The sequence below is a fragment of the Mytilus galloprovincialis genome, chromosome 1, assembly GCF_965363235.1.
Source record: "Mytilus galloprovincialis chromosome 1, xbMytGall1.hap1.1, whole genome shotgun sequence".
NCBI lineage: Eukaryota > Metazoa > Mollusca > Bivalvia > Mytilida > Mytilidae > Mytilus > Mytilus galloprovincialis.
Window position 1 is genome coordinate 119,851,678 of NC_134838.1, and position 19,347 is coordinate 119,871,024.

At 31.4% G+C, this 19,347-nt stretch overlaps 1 protein-coding gene across 7 annotated transcripts in view; it reads right to left on the reverse strand.

The window, feature by feature from the left end:
* LOC143055015 (uncharacterized) overlaps window positions 1-19,347 on the reverse strand; it is a 42,755-nt gene continuing 23,408 nt past the window's right edge. For 3 of the 7 annotated variants that reach the window (XM_076228153.1, XM_076228166.1, XM_076228159.1), the window contains exon 6: window positions 17,290-18,766. In XM_076228153.1, coding sequence (XP_076084268.1) covers window positions 18,528-18,766 — 239 coding nt within the window. In that variant the 3' untranslated portion in view covers window positions 17,290-18,527. Of the gene's footprint in view, window positions 715-1,005; window positions 1,144-1,743; window positions 1,889-6,257; window positions 6,497-6,737; window positions 6,819-8,513; window positions 8,609-10,937; window positions 11,061-13,714; window positions 13,778-17,289; window positions 18,767-19,347 lie in introns of those variants that run through there. The other 4 variants (XM_076228182.1, XM_076228198.1, XM_076228189.1 and 1 more) reach the window with 4 other exon arrangements.

The following is a 19,347-nucleotide window of genomic DNA, read 5'->3' on the forward strand; positions in this document are numbered from 1 at the left end:
AAAATCATTATTTTTTATAAGATCGCATCGCATAAACACTTTTTAGATTACATTTGCTTCTACATAACTACAGAATAAATAAAAAGGTATGTATTATAAATAATGTAAACACAAACAATGTTTTATAAATACATTGCATTATTATTTCATAAAGTATTTCAACAACAATGCATTTTGACCTAGACTTATATACAAAAAAAAAAAAGAAATCTTTGAAGTGTATTATATAGACTCTTCAACACGGAAATGTTCCAAAGTTTCACATTATGATTCTGTTACGGAACAAAATATTACCGTGACCATATGTCTTTTACACACTTAGTCGCACGAAACTAGAAAGGTCACACCATTGAACATGGCGTAATTCGTCGAGTCGACATGAAATCCGACAATCTTTTTTTTTAAAATCAAGATGAAAGTAATCACTATCACAGATTAGATAGACATTTCATTTAAAGAATATCAAATGGATTTAACACTCAAAATAAAAAGATATTTTTATATCGGTTTACATTTTTGAAGCTGTATTGTATGCTGGCGGAGGAGCATTGTATGTGTAGCCAGCAAACGCAGGCGCTGATGGAGTATGACCATTTACGATTTGTTGTGTAGGTTGACTTCCTGTTGGTTGAGTGGGATAGCTTCCTGTTAGTGGTGGAGCATAGTTTCCTGCTGGTTGTGATGCATTAGGTGACTGAAATTGTCCCATCCTTACTAAAATGAAAAATTAGACAAATGTACACTGTTTAAGATTCACATAGAGAGACAGTTATCTACCTTGAAAATGAATGATACCCACCCAAAAAACAAACAAACAAAAACAAAAGCAAACAAAACCCAAGTCAACGAAATTGAAGCTACCACCTTATTTATAGTCAATGTCTAACTAAATCTGTATTGACATGTTTTAACATTTTATGCAATGTCTACAATCAGATTGAATTAATGATTTTTATACAAAATAAAATTTCCAAGATCGACAACCATTAATAGATATAATCTTACCTCCAGTACCTGGGTTCATGACCTGTCCAGGTGATCTTCGTCCTCTACAGGCTATACATAATATTACTCCAATAACGACACATATCACCAAAATACCACCAACAACGCTTCCTATTATTATTCCGATTCTTGTATAGTCTGAAATCAAATTCTTTGAGTTGTTACCAAACGAGTCTACATTTATACACAATTTCATAACTACTTAAAAACTGAAGTTTGAACAATCAGATTATCAAGATATAACAATAACAGAGTTGGGTCATATCCTCGGCTTTGACTCTAAATAAATAGTATGGTTTTTTTTGCCGAACACTTAAATTTTGTCTTAGATCGGTTTTTCAAATCTCCTGATCATATTATAATTAGATGTATATTTTTCTGATTTTTTTAACCATTTTATGCTAAATTTGATTAATAATAGGTGAATTTACACTCCTTCAAAATTAATAGTGCCTCGTTGTCCTTAAATATGTAAAAGTTAATCTGATAATCTACAAACATGTCAAATGCACTGATATTTTATCAATATGTTCACTCCTATATTATTGCGTCATAAAAAACGAAGATGAATAATTCAAAATCAAACTGAACAACCTAAAACATGTAAAAGATAGCTAAGAATAATATGCATACAGAAAAAAATATATATACAGAAAAATAACGTCTGCAAAGTGCAACCTTCAACTTCAAATTGCATTATAAGTTAATAAAGGAAACTGTAATCATGTTGTAACTTACAATTGTATGTCATTACAGCTTCAACTTTCAGTTTCACTTGAACATTCTGCAGATTTCTTGAATTTTTATGTTCTAGATAGATGTACATATATTCATCTTGTTCTCCACAATATTTCGTTGTTGGTTTATCGTTACATGTATATTTCTAAAAAAACAAACAAAAACAAACAAAAACAAAAAAAAAAACCGAAAATATGATTTGAAAATAAAACAAAATCAAAACGAGGAAATCTTTGTAAACAAAGTAAGCATATGCATAATACATACATTTAATTTACATGTCACTTTGAAAACATAAAACTCGGTATAAAATGATGCTTGATTGAACCAATGAACAGTTCGGTCATAGAAACAAGCAAATCGGAAATATGCGTCTGAATTTAGGCCAATAATGTTGAAACTTCAATTTGTGATAGAAAATATGTGTTTTCCCTCAGTGGTCCATGATCTCTGTCCAGTGTTCAAGACATCTTAGCAAACATTGCTTTAGGAAAAAAATTGTCAGCAGGGAAAAGCCTTTGCTGTTTAAAGCCGGTTTCATTTACGGCTGTAAATAAAGGTAACAGTAGTATACCGCTGTTCAAAACTCATAAATCCATGGACAAAAAACAAAATCGGGGTAACAAACTAAAACCGAGGGAAACGCATTAAATATAAGAGGAGAAACACAGAACCTGATGTATTGTTGTTACATGCAGAATGAACACCCTGTGGATCAGCTGTTTTTTGTCTGTCGTAAAGGTTGACATAATATCCCCCCTTAGATTCAATATATCAATTTCACCTGAGTATTGAATATACATTTCACAACTCGTTTAGTATTTAAGAGCTTGTAGCTGAGCACAAAGTTGATAAAACAAGGTGTTGTTTAAGAACGTAGTCCTTTTTCTAAAAAAAAGTTCATTAAAAGATACCAAGACCTTGTTGATAATTATTCCCTATCAACTTCATAAATTCAACATGAATGCCCTGAAGTACAGATCCTCCCAGTTTTGCTTATATGCTTTGTCTTTAATATTCTGTTCACAAAACTGTGAATTTTTCGAAAAACTAAGGATTTTCTTATCCCAGACAAAGATTACCTTAGCCGTGTCTGGTAAAACCTTTTGGAATTTCGGGTTCTCAATGCTCTTTAACTTTTAACTTGTTTGGTTTTATAACTTTATTGATTGGAGAGTCACTGGTGAGTCTCAAGCATACGAAACGCGCGTCTGGCGTATCAAATTATAATCCTGGTATATGTACTTTTGATAACTATTAATGTCATTTTGTTTTCTTTGTTGTCATAGTTGTTATGTCATTAGAGTGGAATTTTATACAAGCAGGTTAAATCTATCATTTTCTGCATAAGGAAATTCCTATGCCAAGTCAGGAATATGACAATTGTTTTCCATTCGTTTAATGTGCTTGAGTTTTTGATTTTTCCATTCATAAGGGACATTCCGCTTTAAATTTCATTGGTGTTCGGTATTTTGTTTTCTTACTTTTTATACCATACAGAAAAACAAGTCTGCAAATTGGTGGTTGCAAATTGTGTCCTTCCCATAGTAGGATATTAACGCATGTTATCATGACATTTTGTATATATTATTCTATGTTTTAAATATACACATGATCTAGGATTATCCAGAGCTATCAGCACATATGATAAAATTGAGAATGGAAATGGTGAATGTGTCAAAGGGACAACAAACCGACCAAATAGCAGAAAATAACAGGAGGCCACCAATGGGTCTTCAATCCGCACCCAGAGGCGTGCTTCTGATGGTCTCTACACAAAAATGTGTACTAGTTCAGTGAAAAAAACCGTCATATACTAGTCAACAAAAGAAGACTTACAAGAAATACAAGACTTTTTTCAAATTTAAGATAAAGTTTTCCGTTTATAGGACCAATATGGAAGGTAGTAAAATACATATCATTATGGAAATATAAATCAGTTTAAAAAAATATTTGTTTTGCTTCGTGATGTTTTTTGACGATTTTTTTTTGTTTTTTACAAAATTTACATAAAACGACAATTTGAAAAACAGAAGTTTCAACTAATGATGCCAATCTCTCATTTAAAGGTAAAGACAATGTTTGCCATCAATTTGTTTTTAAAAATCATACAGTTTCTTCGTTTATTTGTTTACCAAAGTTCGGCCCCACGAGAAATCGTTAAAATGTATACATTATCAACTGATTTACCATAGACAGTATGTGTAAAGTGATATTCAAAAAGCGGTCACAATCTTAAAACTAATCCGAAATGTTCCAAATTTACTGTGTGTTGTTTTCATATCCAAAGCATTGATTTGAGACAAAAATAAAAATTTTTGTTTTGCATTTTTTGAGATTTCAAAAAAACACTTTTTTTCTCAATAATTTAAAAAAACAATATTTCAACCCATTAGTTACAACATGAAACACAACTTGATCAAACACATAATAATACGCACAGCAGACTCAGTTTAAAAAAAAGGTCGAGCCAGATGTCAGAAAAGGAAAGTAAAGAAATTAAACAAAATGACAATAATATATAAATTAACAATGTACTAATAGCAGTTACTGACATGCCAGCTCCAGACCTTAATTGAACTAATTGAATGACGATGTCTTCATCATATGAAGCATATCCAGCACAATCCATCCGGTCAGGGGTTTAGTAGCATACCATCATAAAATATATGAGAGGTACATAACCCGTATCATGCCTATACTTGGTTTTAGACTTATATAAATTTGACTGTATGGCTATTTTATAATCCTTTACCACAGATGAAAACAAATTATCTGCATTGAAATCATGTGTTTAGACCGTTTTTCCCCGTTTGAATGGTTTGACACTAGTAACTTTGGGACCCTTTATAGCTTGTTGTTCGGTGTGAGCCAAGGCTCTGTGTTGAAGGCCATACATTGACCTGTAATGGTTTACTTTTATCAATTATTATTTGGATGAAGAGTTGTCTCAATGGCACTCATTCCACATCTTCCTATATCTATTTGAGCAATCTAAGATAAAACCGACCGAATTATACATTAAACAACCTCGTTGAAATGTAGATGCTGCTTTAGCCTAGTCAGTCTAGCTATGAACTTGACGTAGAGGTTTTGGTTTAAGTTTGCTGACGATACAAACATTTGCAATCCATTTTTTGCGTATTCAAAATTGTTGGTATTCATTTGAGATTTGAAATAAAGTTTCTTTAATGATATTTCGGTATTTTGACAAAAAAATGGTTGGCTTGTTATTGTAAGTTATGCTTGAAGTCTCGGAGAGTAATGTGACTAAGACTACGGTATATGTGAACGAGACTGTAGAATATAAACAGCAAAACAGTTTGGATTTGGTTTCTTAAACACTTTTTTATGAAATTGAATTGTTGAGTATAGATATTTACGATTATCTTACCTCCTATACATTTCTAGGAATATGATTGGTTAAAAGCGTCCTAGTGGAAACCGTGTATATTTAATATTAGGTTAGTTGGGAGGCGGGGCTTTTTTCATACACGACTAGTAGTGGAGTTACATCCCTTTATATTCCATATAAGGTGATAAAGAGGCGGGGCGTATTTCATACACGGTTAGTAGGGGTGTTACGTCCCTTTAGAAAAAACAAAACAGTACTGAGAAAAATCTTCAAGGTTTCAACAGACAAAGAAAGTGATAATAAAGTGAAATAAATTCATAAAACACATTTAAATATAACAAGTTGTCATGGTTGGAATCTGTTTTTGTAGAATCAAATGAAGTAGTTTCTTAATCAGGTTAATTAAGAGATAACTGTATTGTATTTGAAGCTTTAAGGACGTCCATCGGAAGTTTTACTGTCGCAAATTTAGTTTACCTGGCGACGCGTAGCGGAGACAGCTTAACGGGTATTTGCGACAGTAAAACTACCGATGGACGTCCGAAAAGCTTCAAATACAATACAGTTATCTCTATTCTAATGCAAAACAAGTTCATAATTAAATTTCAATCATTATTTCAGTGTAAAATCTTCATTAAAGAAAATTCCGCGAAAAGATGTTATCTTTTTTGGTCCCTACACTAGGTGACGCCATAGGTATGCTTCCGGCGTCAAAAATTAACACCGGGCGTTTTCTGGCTTCTGTCCCGCTTCTGAGTGAATTTAAATTTGATAAAAAGAAGATTTTTAGGTGCAACATGTGAGTTTTTGGCTTATTATTGTAGAAACTACATGTCAATACATTCAGCATTTCAAAATGTCGGCTTCCTTAGTTACAGACAAGGAGATAGAGAATTTTACGCTAACTGTCATCCAATCAGAACCATTGATACAAAATAATTGCATTAGAATGCTTACTGTATTAAATGCTCATTTTTATAGATTACTAGTCTAAATTTCACACGTTGTAAAGATAGTCGGTAAGATAAATTCGTTACATAGTGTGCTTCCCTCTCACCCCATATGGAATTTACGGACCCCATATATACCGTATTAGGTCACTAGCACATTATGTAACTAATAATATAAGTTTAGGGGATAGTTTTGATCTAATTGTTACCTTCAATGGTGTACCATCATAACTCTCCCTGTATGTTAACTCTACTGCACAATCAGGGTCCTCGTACACTTCCGGTGTTATACAGATCTCATATTCATTTAGATATCCATCATCTCTCCCGATAAAAGACATGTCCTCACACCAACTGTTAATATCACCTCGCCCATTGTATAGAAGTGTTATTGTTTTTTCTTCGTCTATATGCTTAAGGGTCACAGCACAGTCTTCCCCAAACGTGTCTGCATTATACAGTTATATATACACGCTTTATTTTCTTTTAAAAAATATTAAGAGTATTATTGTGCATTTTTATTTATTTAAGTCTACCATTGCAGTTAATCAAACAGAAATAAAATGAAAGTATAAATATATCCAGTGATTATATTTGTTTCACGTTGTCAAATTCGAATCAGTTAAGGTCTATTTTTCATATCACGAACTATAGCAAATTATAAATATTACCAATGTGTAAATTCTTACATGTTTTTTCACTCTTTCCAATCACTGGCGCAAGAAAATGAAGAAGAGACACAGCTGTGAACAGCAGTTTCATCTTGTCGCCTGAAAATAACAAACTGATATGTGAGAAGTACAGGTATCAACTAGACTAAGTCTTCATTGAGGAAATTATTTTCTTTTTAACTAGAATCACTTATTATGAGATTTGTAACGTATATAGTTATCAAAGGTACCAGGATTATACTTTAATACAACAGACGCTCGTTTATTTCCATAGACTCATCATTGACGCTCAGATAAAAAAGTTATTAAGCCAAACAAGTACAAAGTTGAAGAGCATTGAGGACACAAAATTCCAAAAGGTTGTGCCGAATACGGCTAAGGTAATATGTGCCTGGGATAAAAAAATCCTTTGTGTTTTGAATAATGGAGGCATTTGCAAACAGTTAATTTATTATTTCCAAAACTAATTTAAAACAAAAAACCAAAACCCGGAAGCAAAAAACCCGTGAAGTTAAAAAAACACCACAAAACGAAACCAGTCTCTTATTTATTGTAGTTAAATTTACAACAATAAATAAGTGACGGCTTATAATGATATCCATTATAACAGTTAAAAAAAATAGTAAAATCACATTAATATCGAACTCGGAGGAAAATTCAAAAAGGAAAAGTCCCTAATAAAATTGCAATATTAACGGCTCAAACGCTTCAAACTTATGGATAACAACTGTCATATTCCTGATTTTGTGCAGTCAATTTCTGAGGTAAAAATGATGGATTGAACCTGGTTATATTGATTGCAAAACTTGTTACTTGTGTGACAGTCGCACTAAATTCCACTGTATTGTACAAAACAAACAGACATAATAGGTAAAAATCTAAAAATTCGGATAAGGGTTCAACATTATGTTATCATCCTAATCACTATAAAAACAAACAAATGGAACAAAGAATCACATAAAGGCCTACATCAAATTTAACAACCTTATTCATTGCTAATTTATTATAAAGAAAAGAAACGTTTAAAGTTGATCAAAGGGTTGAAATGTATCTACAAACTGTAAATACTACACATTATGACTTCACTTCATCAGGAGCAAAGTTTTGGAGAAGAAAAGATTTCATATGATACACATTTTTTTAAGAAATGAAATAATTACAATATGATTGATTAAATGAGTCAAGTATGTCATACACGTCAGAGTGATTGAATCGGTTGAATGTCATATGAAATAAATAATAATATTTCTGAAGGCTATTTAACTGTAGAAATCATAGAAAACTTTGCTCATTCGCTGAAATTGCGTTATACAAAGTTTTCCCTGTAATCTATCAAAATATCACCTGACAAGAGCGATGCCATTTTTTTTTTGCAAGAGCAATTACCTCTATTCTATTTGTACTCATGATGTCAACAAAATATGGAAAATCAGACATGATTACACGACATTTCAAACAATCATGGTTCAGTTCCATAATTGAGTAAGCCTAACCCTCCCAGCGCATTCGAGATCATACCCGGTTTATTGTTGGGCAGCGCCTTAAGCTGTTATGTTGTGTTTTGTGTACTGTTTCTTGGCTGTTAGTATTTTCCTCGTTTAGCGATGGGTTGTCAGGATATTTTCAACTTATGAGTTTGAAGGTCCGTTTGTCATTTTTAAAGTATAATTATTAGAATCGGAGTTATATTCCTCTGTCCATAGTTATCAATTATAACCCACGTTTTTAACAATGCAATGTTCAATTGTACATCCCAATGATAGTTTTAAGCAATCTGTACCTTTCAATACTTACTAGCACTTTGATTTTACTACCATAAACTGTAATTGAAACCAGTCTACCACTGTTGACAGTTTTAGAGATCGGCTAACACCAGCTTTTCCCTCTAGCTTCAAATAAACAAATTCAAACAAAATATGTACATATATTTTTATTCACAATCTGTATATACAAACACTTCAATTGTTATAAAATATTATAATGAATTTGTATAAACTTTTATCAATCATGCATGCGCAACAGCATGTATTCTTCAGTATTGAAGCCTTGTTGACCTTAAAGAAGAAGAAGAAGAAGGATATATCTTATCTATCTTAAATATATACTGAAAAGAATTACATTTGTTAACAATACTGTACACTTGGATTGGAACAATATAATTTGCAACATGTATACATGTAATAACCATGAACTGTAAAACTAACTATATATAGATATGAATTCACTGAATAAATTCCCTGGTTATCCAGTGACTAATACACAGGGATATTCGACCAACTGCTGTAGGTCGAGTAATTTGTCACAACAGCAAAGAAAAGTACAATAAAGATATTATTTAAAAAAAAGTAAATATTTTAAATATTTCGTTATCAATACACACCTGATAAAAAAGTATGGGACACCAAAGGCGACTTTATCATTGATGTTCTGTAATGTGACTTAAAGCTCATAGTTACACTGTTTCATATCATAGTATGTACATATGACATTTTTTTAGTATATGGCGCATATATTTGTAATACAGATATACACTTGAAGAATAATAGAATTGTATTCCAATATAAATTTTTCATTCAAATAACCACATCAAAGAATGACACGACCACATCAAATAGTAAAACAAACACATCAAGTAGTGTAAAATCGTAAAATTTTGAAACATCATTACGTAATGTTAAAACCATATAAAGAATAGGCAAATCATCATTACGAAATAACAAAACCACATCATGTAATGAAACAACTATATAACGTTAAGTCACATTCACATCTAGTAATGTTAATACCACATTAACTAATGTCACAACCACATCGAGTAATGACAACCACATCGAGTAATGACAAAACCAAATTGAGTAATGACAAAACCATATTGAGCAATGACAAAACTATACCAAGTCAATGCGAAATCATAACGTGTAATATCGAAACATCATTAAGTAATGTCAAAACCATATTAAGTAAAGACAAAATATCATCAAGTAATAGTAAAACAACATAAAGTTATATCAGAGTTCTACATAAGACAGCTGTGGCGTTCCATAGATTGTTTCCAATTTAAGACCTGATGTGTTCGACTTTGATTTTTCATTGAATGAAAAACTGAAATGATTTGGGATTTAAGAATATTTAGCAAACCATGATTTATATTCAATATGCGAATTATGAACTTTGATTAAAATCAATACTATAATACAATAATAAAAAAAATAGAAGAAATTAAACTGTCAATTGTTCTTGAACAATTGAGAGGTCTTTCCTTTTGTAATGTAAAATACATGTTCAAACAGACGTAGAATGTATTGAAAAGCTTTAAAACACACTGAAAAACCTTTAAATAAGGTTAAAAACACCAAATTCGCTATATGGGACATGACCTTGACCTTTGAACTTTTGACCTTTGTCAAGGTCATTAGTCCCCAATGTCATTGCCGAAGACCCCATGGGTCTAGGACCTTTGGTTATATAGTAAAAGATGATTTTGTCTTTCCAGAAACATAAAACAGGTGTTATGCCCCTTAAAAAAAGGTCAAATCTCTTCGGTCAAAATGTAACAAAGTTGTGCCGTAATGACCCAAACATTTTCCACTATTTAAAACTTCTGTAAGTATAATGGTTTCTGAGATTATCCCATAACAAGGTGTTAGGTCAAAGGTCAAGGTCAACATACAAATTTGACCTTGAGGTATTTTTCAAAGATACATAAATTGATGATGATTGGTGAAGATCCTAGGTGTCTACGACTTACGGTTTCTGAGTTTTGGTGGTCAACCGACACCGGTTAATTTTCATAGGGGCATAACCCTACCAATGAGTCGTTGAATCTTTTCGATCCAAATGTAACGAAGAACCAGGGTCTGGTCCTGAACAAATTTCACCCTTTGTTTTTTTTCTACCTATTACGGTTACGGTGTTGGAACGATAACAAGGTTTTTGGGTTTCGGAGGGATTACTCCGAACCGACAAAATATTTCGACTCACAGGGTGAGTTCCGGAAAGGTATTCATTACACCGATACAAAGTGTGAACATGAAAGCGACACGTCTTACGGTTACGGAGGCTAACTTCGTCAAAGTTTGGCGGAACAATAATAATAATAATAATAATAATAATAATAATAATAATAATAATAATAATCAGAAGAAATACAGTAAGGTCTTTCCTTATAGAAAAGGAAAGACCTTAATAAAGTACTGAAATACTTTTGTTTATACTGACCGTACAGTGAAATGAGGTAACTAACATATTACACCTACATACCCGCTACCTGTATTGTGAAATGATAAACAGGTAAAAATGTAAAAGATGAAATTGATACAATCCCAAGTAATGATCAATACACACCTGGTTAAAGTATGGAATACCAAGGGCGACTATATTATTCGTATTCTAAAACACATCAACGTCTTTATCCGTTTTTTTCTTTCAGTTGAACAGTTCTGTATTCTATTATACTCATATAATTTTGTTTGGTATATAGTTTTTCTCTATTCAATCTATGTCAATTCATTTCGAATCATGGCCTTCATGTTCGGTAGAATATTCATGAATTGTCGGAAGATATAAAAAAAGCTGCAATGTTTTAATGCCTTACAAAAAGAATGGCATTATGCACGACAAGATTTAAATGATGTTGACCAGATATTGTTTTTGATATTATTTTCATCGTAATAAAATATAGACAAGCTGATTGATTCAGATTATATCTGTAAAAAGATAAGATACCAAGTGGGCAATCAATAAAATATTGGATTAAGCACAAACAATACACACAATACAATGGAGAAAAAACTACGAACAGACAAACAATAATAACAAATTATTACACACAGAAAACAGCTGTTGAAGATTGAGGAAAACGAACACCACCAACAACCGGAGATGAACCAAGATTCTCTGGAAGAATAAGTAATATGACATAGAATTTGGTATAAAATCATTTTCAATACAAAATTTTGCTTACCTTTCATAAAGTTACATTAATTATTAATACACGTGTTTTTCATTCTGTTTATCAAGCGATGAAGAACCAATTCATTCAATCAATTTTTAAAAGGGGTAAACTAGTTCAAAGATAACAAAAGTAAACTTCAAAAGAGAGGAAATTGTATTGTAAGTCCACTAACAGATGTTTGAACTATTTAGTATCAATCACAGCACTCCTCGAATAGACAGATTCACACGAAGTATGAAGGCTGATGTTCATTGCTAATAAAACAAGGTTGCAAATACAATGAGAAAAGGTCTTGAGGAGCATTTGGGAGATCCGGCGCATATACCGTTATTTGAAAGGACATTGTAATTTAGTTTTGTTGTCCTTATTCTGGGGTAAAGGACAGTCCTGTTCTCTAACATTTTGAAGATTAAAAACTGACCTCCTTACGACACACCCTAGTTTATCTACCCTTAATGTTTAATTATCATTTCATATTATTTTACTTTGACTTGATTTTTTTCAATCAATTTATGACCAGGAACTTGATAAATACAGGTAACAGTAGTTATCACTGTTCCAAAATAATAAACTACTGTCTCTAACACATGATTATTAGAATTAATTTCCTCCCAAGTAACGATTGCGAGAGTATTTCTGTTTTCGAAGTGAATTGGCAACACACAATTCCTTTAGAACACATATTTAAAATAGTCCTTGGACTTTAATGAATGATGATTGTTTATCACTCCAGTGCCATTTTTTTGTCTTCGTCGGAGCAGAAAAGAAACAATCAAAACACCAAGGACGCTATGGGCAGACAATTTAAAAACCCAAGGCAAACTTGGCAGAAGTTAAGATGAATATTGTGGAAGAATTTCTCAAGTATCAAATAGTGTTTGTAACGTAATGTTTAAACTATCCAAATCTTCCTCTTTCACAAAAGTTATTTCCAATTTATTTTTCAGATTTTAAGTCTAAGATTATGCACATACACTGTTCCATGTCAGAGAAGAGATTGGTGACAGTTAACATGTTTAACCTGTCACATTCTGTATGTATTTGTGCATAGTGAGGACCCAGTAATTTGGTGATTGTTGATTGTTGCTGTATATCATATTTATTTGTTTTGTACATAAATCTCCATAAGTTTAATTAAATCCTCAGTGTATGGAGAAGATTTCAGAAGTATATTACTAGATCTGGTATGAAGCCTGCAGCAACAATGAGAAATAGTAAGCTTATAACGACCACGAAATGACAAATGTAGTAAAATAAATTTCGGCATTTCTCTTCGAAAAATGACTAGTTTTATGCAATAAAACGTCTAATTTGTAAACTTTCTCTTTAATCTCAACAATAGGCTTTTGAAAAATAATCTATTTACAGTGTATTCGTTTTTTTTTAATTTTAAATTTTATAAAAATAGTGGCAATTCTTACCATTCATACCTTTACTTTATTAATAACACATAATATTGACTCGTCCAGTGTCCAGTTTAAAGTTCAGTCACCGTACACATTCGTGCACTTTCGGATTAATCTAAAGTCATGTATGAAAAGCATAAAAAGTTTGAAAGTAAACTAATAACAACTTAAATTAATCAAAGTGCCTAAGATTCAATAACAATGGCCAGTTATAAAAAGTAATAGGGGTAAACTGGATAGGGAGAAAATGTCAGATATTTTCAGTTCATCATTTTGCTACAACGAATAAAAAATGATCAATCAAAAGATTTGCTACAATTTCATAAAACATGTCATTTTGTATTGGTGTAGATTTTTGATCTTTTATTTGCGTATTTAAGCCTTTAGAAAGTTTGGCTTCAAAAGTCAGCATAATTGTTGACTTTATACAAAACCTTCTCATGTTTTAAACATGGAATGTTTCAAAAATAATACGTGACTACAAAGTAAAATCTAATCTTAAAACAATGCTAACAAAATCATTTTGATTGATATAGTGGTATTGTCATTAATTGCGTTGGAATCAACAGTTGTATAACAAACATTGAATTCCCTCACAAAATGTTATCACACACTAAAACAGAAAACGTACATACCCGCTACCCGTATTGCAAAATAATAAAAAACAGGTAAAAAACATGGATACCAATCTCAAGTAATGATCAATACACACCTGGGTAAAGTATGGAATGTCAAGGGCGACTATATTATTTGTATTCTGTGACACATAAATGTTTTTATCTGTGTATTTCTTTCAGTTGAACAGTTTTGTATTCTATTATACTTGTATAGTTTTTGCTTTAAATTTGCCTCTATTTAATCTATGCCAATCCACCTCGAATAATGGCCCGCATTTTTGGTAGAATCTTCATGAATTGTCAGAGTCGAGCATTGTTAGTTCTCTAGGGGTATAACAACGTGAGAAGATCTCAAAATGCTGCAATGTTTCGGTGCCTCACACGAAGAATAGAATTACGCACGGCAACATCTAAATGATGTTGATTATATATATTGTTTTTGATATTTATTTGCATCGTAATAAAATATAGACAAGCTGATTGTTTCAGATTATATCTGTAAAAAGATAAGATACCAATTGGACAATCAACAAAATACACACAATACAATGGAGAAAAAACTGCGAACAGACAAACAACATTAACAAAAACAAATGATTACACAAAAAACTGTTGAAGATTGAGGAAAACGAACACCACCAAAAACCGGGGATAAACTAATATTCTTCGGAAGAATAAGTAGTCCCATAATGTGCTAATGTTTCGTTTCGTGTTACTCTTTTTAAGTAAAAACACGATGAACAGACAGTCTCATTCGGTATTGTTACAATAGAGGACAAGATAATGAAATCATTGTAACAACAATCGAATTAAATCTTTAACACGCATATTTCATAATGGCCAAAAGTGATGTCCATAAAGTATAAGAAAGAACGACTCTTACTTTATCATTTTGGAATAATTGATTCAACATCTTCATTTTACGCAGCTGCCATATACCAAGGCAATATGTGTAATGAAACATAAAGTGGGATATATATACAATCCACATGTTGCTAGCATTTTGCTACACAGTAAGGTTAAGTTCAAAGTGGGAAAACCGACTCTCATTATCAATTGTTAGATGCAAGTCGAGTAAGAAGGAAAATATGAGTTAGTTCCTCTATATTATGTGAATTTAGATATATTCAAATCAGCTTCTTTCCAATCGTTAAGTTTTATAATGTAATGTGATGTAATAACACCATTTATTTATTTATTTATTGGGAAGCTCTCTGGTATATATAAAATCATCTTCATCAAAATAAAGTACGGAGTCGGCATGCACAATAGCGTAGTTATTTTCCATAGTAATGTTAAAAGTCTTTTGAAAATAAAATTTCTGCTGATGTAACAAGTAGTTTTTTTTCAATTTCAAAATCCAGCATCTTCATTGTTTCAATTTCTGGAAATTATATTTGACAAGACTGGTTTCTTTTTATCAATACAAGGTTTGACTTACCTTTTATAAAGTCACACTAACTATTAGTACACACGTTTTCCATTCTGTTTATCAAACGATGTTAAACCATTTTTTAAATCTATTTTTAAAAGGAGGAAACTTGTTTGAAGATTACAAAATTAAACTTCAAAAGAGAGGAAATTGTATTGTTTAGTTCCCTAACAGATTTTTTGAACTATTTAGTATACATATATGATTCACAGCTCCCATAGAATAGACAGATTCAAAAAGGCTTATATTGGTTGCTAACAAAAAAAAAAAGGTTGTAAATAGTATGGAAATAGGTCTTCTGGAGCATTTGGCAGATCCGGTGTATATAATGTTTTTTGAAAGGACATTATTATTTGAGTTTTCAACTTATTATGGAGTAAAGGACAATCCAGGTCTCTAAAATTCTATGGATAAAAAACCGACCTCCTTACCAAGTTGACACACCTGATCTGTCCGCTTTTCAAGTTATCTTTTTATATTAGTTTACCGTGATTTGAATCTTTTTACACAATCTTTTCGATCAGAACCTTGATAAATACAGGCAACAGTTGTATATCGCTGTTCGCTGTTCAAAAATGATAAACTACTGTATCTAACACATAATAAATTGAATTAATGTCTTCCCAAATGACGGTTGCGAGAGTACTTGTTTGTTTTCTTAGTGAAATGTCATCCCACAATTCCTTTAGAACATATATTAAAAATAATCCGTGGATTTTAATGAATTATGATGGTTCATCTTAAATTACTCCAGTGCCATTGTTTCGTCTTCGTCAGAGTAGAAAGAGGAACAAAAAGCACAAACTTTACATTAGACACCTTATGGAACTTCACCCCAAAAAGTTGACAATAACAGTCGGTTGAGTCACTGATGAGTCTTTTGTAGACGAAATGTAGTCCTGGTATCTATGATCAGTTTATTGAAAAAAGAATGATTACGATAAAAGAGATGATTTCAGCCTCCGAATTGTGCACTTTCAGTTTTATGAATCAATATCAAAACAGCGCCTGCATATCAAGTATATATTACACAGCTTGCGTTTTCTCTTATATTATCACTGGTAAAGGATTGCTGGTCACAATGATATTAAACAAAATAGAAGGCATTCTGCGACGTTTTACTCAAACAGGCTTAATTGTAACGAATTAAATGGCATCACCAGAATTCACCTTTAGTTTAAGATGGGGTTTGTTTTACTTGTCTTTAGTTTTGTAAATTTGTGTCTTTTTTTTTGTCTTTCTTATTCTGTCATGGCGTTGTCAGTTTAAATCGACTTATACCTTTTGAATGTACCTTTGTATCATCATTATTTTTCACAAATACTAAAAAATATAATAAAGTAACTTATCTAAGTATCCAGGTTTAAAATTTGGTATGCTATGTCTGTCTTTTTTCTACATACGGCTCGATAGGGGCAAACGAGTCAAGACAGTTAGAAGGCAAATGCAAATACAAAGTTAATGAGTTGCTGTATATGTATATGCATAAGGTAAAAAAAACCTTTATGTTTCAAAGGATTCATCGTTTTTATAAATATTTACAAAGTATAAAAATATCACAGATATTTAATGTAAAACGGAAGGATTAAACTCGACTGGTAATATGATTGGAAACGAAAGGTTCCCCAGCAGCAGCGTTATCAACCAAGTGGTTGTTATCAAAGTGCTTGTCAGCACTGAACGGTAAGGATTACTTTTAAGAAATTCATCAATTAAATATTACATTTGTTGTAGTTGATTGAACAGCAATTGTAGACAAAGGAATCTCTTAAAGATAATTTCAATAATGACATCATTCTATTTTTTTGAACAGATATTAGAATCCTGCACCTTGCAAAAGGTATGTTATTTTCTCGACAAGTGTAGCATGATTTTGTGTCTTGAATATCTGAGCATATATTACATTGATAAATTTCGTGAAATTTTCATAGATAGGATGTATAGAATGTTAATATGATCAATGACTATATTTTGTGTATAAAAACAGGTAGTTTTAAGCCTTGGAACATTTAGAGATCAAGTCAATCCCATAAGGTTGTGATTGCATTTCATGCAAACTTTACCTAAAAACTCTTCCAATATGCTAGGGTAATAATTTGATACGTCAGACATGCGTAGGACTCACCAGTGTGTTTTGGTTCAAAATAGTTGGAAGACCAAATACCATACAATTAAACATTTTATTGACATGTCAATTTTGTTTACACAAAAGAATGGATATTTATATAATATATATGTGTTCTTAGCACTTTATATATAGATTCGTATACATACTAAAACATATATAATAGGAAACTATGACTATATCATATATCTTTATTTAAACTTAAATATTAGATGAGATTCACATAGTGAACATCAATAAAGTAAGTGTCACTGTGGATCTAGTGATATATAGTGTACATGCAAGTACAGGAGAGAGATATGCATCTGAAAATCACAAAATTATGTGTAAAACTTTCATATTTTTGGAGATTTCGTAAACTTAGGTAGATTTACTGTATACCGCTATCCAAGATTGTACAATATCAGTACACAATAAGTTTAGTACTTTGCCTAAATTTCAAATTTGTACACAGATTTGCAATCTATGTGTAAAACTGCTTACTTGTGTAAAAAAGACAATTCATTACATTATACAAAGCATTTAAACAAAACAATATACATTTGTTTTTAGAATTAATTTCAAAGGGAAGATAAGACTTATAATAAACGATATTTTATGCTTGAATGATCCGTGAAGTTTTCGTATTTTACTTGTAGCAAGAAAACCAGTTTGTTGACACCATATATGTATGTAATAATAATAAACTTTGGATCATCAACATTAAGTACATTCTCTAGGTTCTTGCTTTTATTGTAAACGATGTCGATTACTTTGTCAGAATGTTTAATTTCTTTTTCAATGAGAGGCAATTCAAAACAGTAAAACAAATGTCATGTGCTATAATTTGAGATTAGTACAAATATGAGTAAAGAAAATACGAGAATATAAATTGTAATTATGGTTAATTAATATAATTAAAAGTGTTTCCAAGAAGTTTTTACCCTTTACACTTCTAATATAGTTAACTGCCTGTATTTTGGCTTAGTTACAATGAACTGAATATAAAATTGTTACATCACAGAGATGCTAAATAACTAACTTGTAAACATAAGTTTATAATTGTGTGTGACATCATTCATATAAATATATTACGGCATAAGATAAAAAAAGACGTATTCTTCTTTTTTCTTCTAGTTTAAATATATATCTACTAACTGTGTATACTCTTACAAAATAGCGTGGAGAAGATAGGGATAACTCATACAAATGAAATATAAAGACATTTCATCAATAAGAATGCAGAGTATATTTCATGGTCACCATTTTGAATGCATGTTCATGTTTGTATTGATCTACGTTTTTGAAAAATCTGTGTCGGCTGGTGGAGGAGAATTGTATGAATAGCCAGTAAATCCAGGCGCAGATGGGGTATTAGAAGTATCATTTCCGGTTTGTTGTGACGGATAACCAGTTGGTTGGACTGGATAGTTTCCTGTTGGTTGACTTGGATAACTGCCTGGTGGTGGTGCATAATTTCCAGTCGGTTGTGATGGATACGATGCATTAGGGGACTGATATTGAGCCATTGTTACTAAAATGTATAAATAAGCAAATATAAATCATTTAAATGCAAAATTTTCAATCGTTAACTATCTTAGTTTACAACACAACTGTGAGATAATTATCCATATATAAGTAAAGGAATTTTAGTCCGAAACAGTCAATTTGATCTTAACAGTATCTAAAAAGTCTAAACATTGAACTATTGAATCATGTTCAACTTTTCATTTTAATTTTAGACTTATCTATTCCATCAGCTTTTTGGATTAGTCTTATAAATTCACTGAAAAAAGGAAGATAACGTAATATGTTATTGCTCAAGTCTTTTAAGAGCTGTTCAGATCAAAATGACAATTTAGATCCAAATTGGTTTACTATAGGTTTACTATAGCGAATTAATTATGACAAGACCTACAGCAGAAGAAAATGCATTTTTGAACAAGAACATTATTTGGGTATCTATGGTTTTCTATGGTAGAACAGGTAAATTGTTTTGCAATATGTTAAATGCTGTCCTTTTAAAAATTAATCAAATTAATAAAACTTTTTACACATCGATTTGATACAAAAAACAATCTATATTGTATTTTGACCAAACAAAAAGATGGTTTA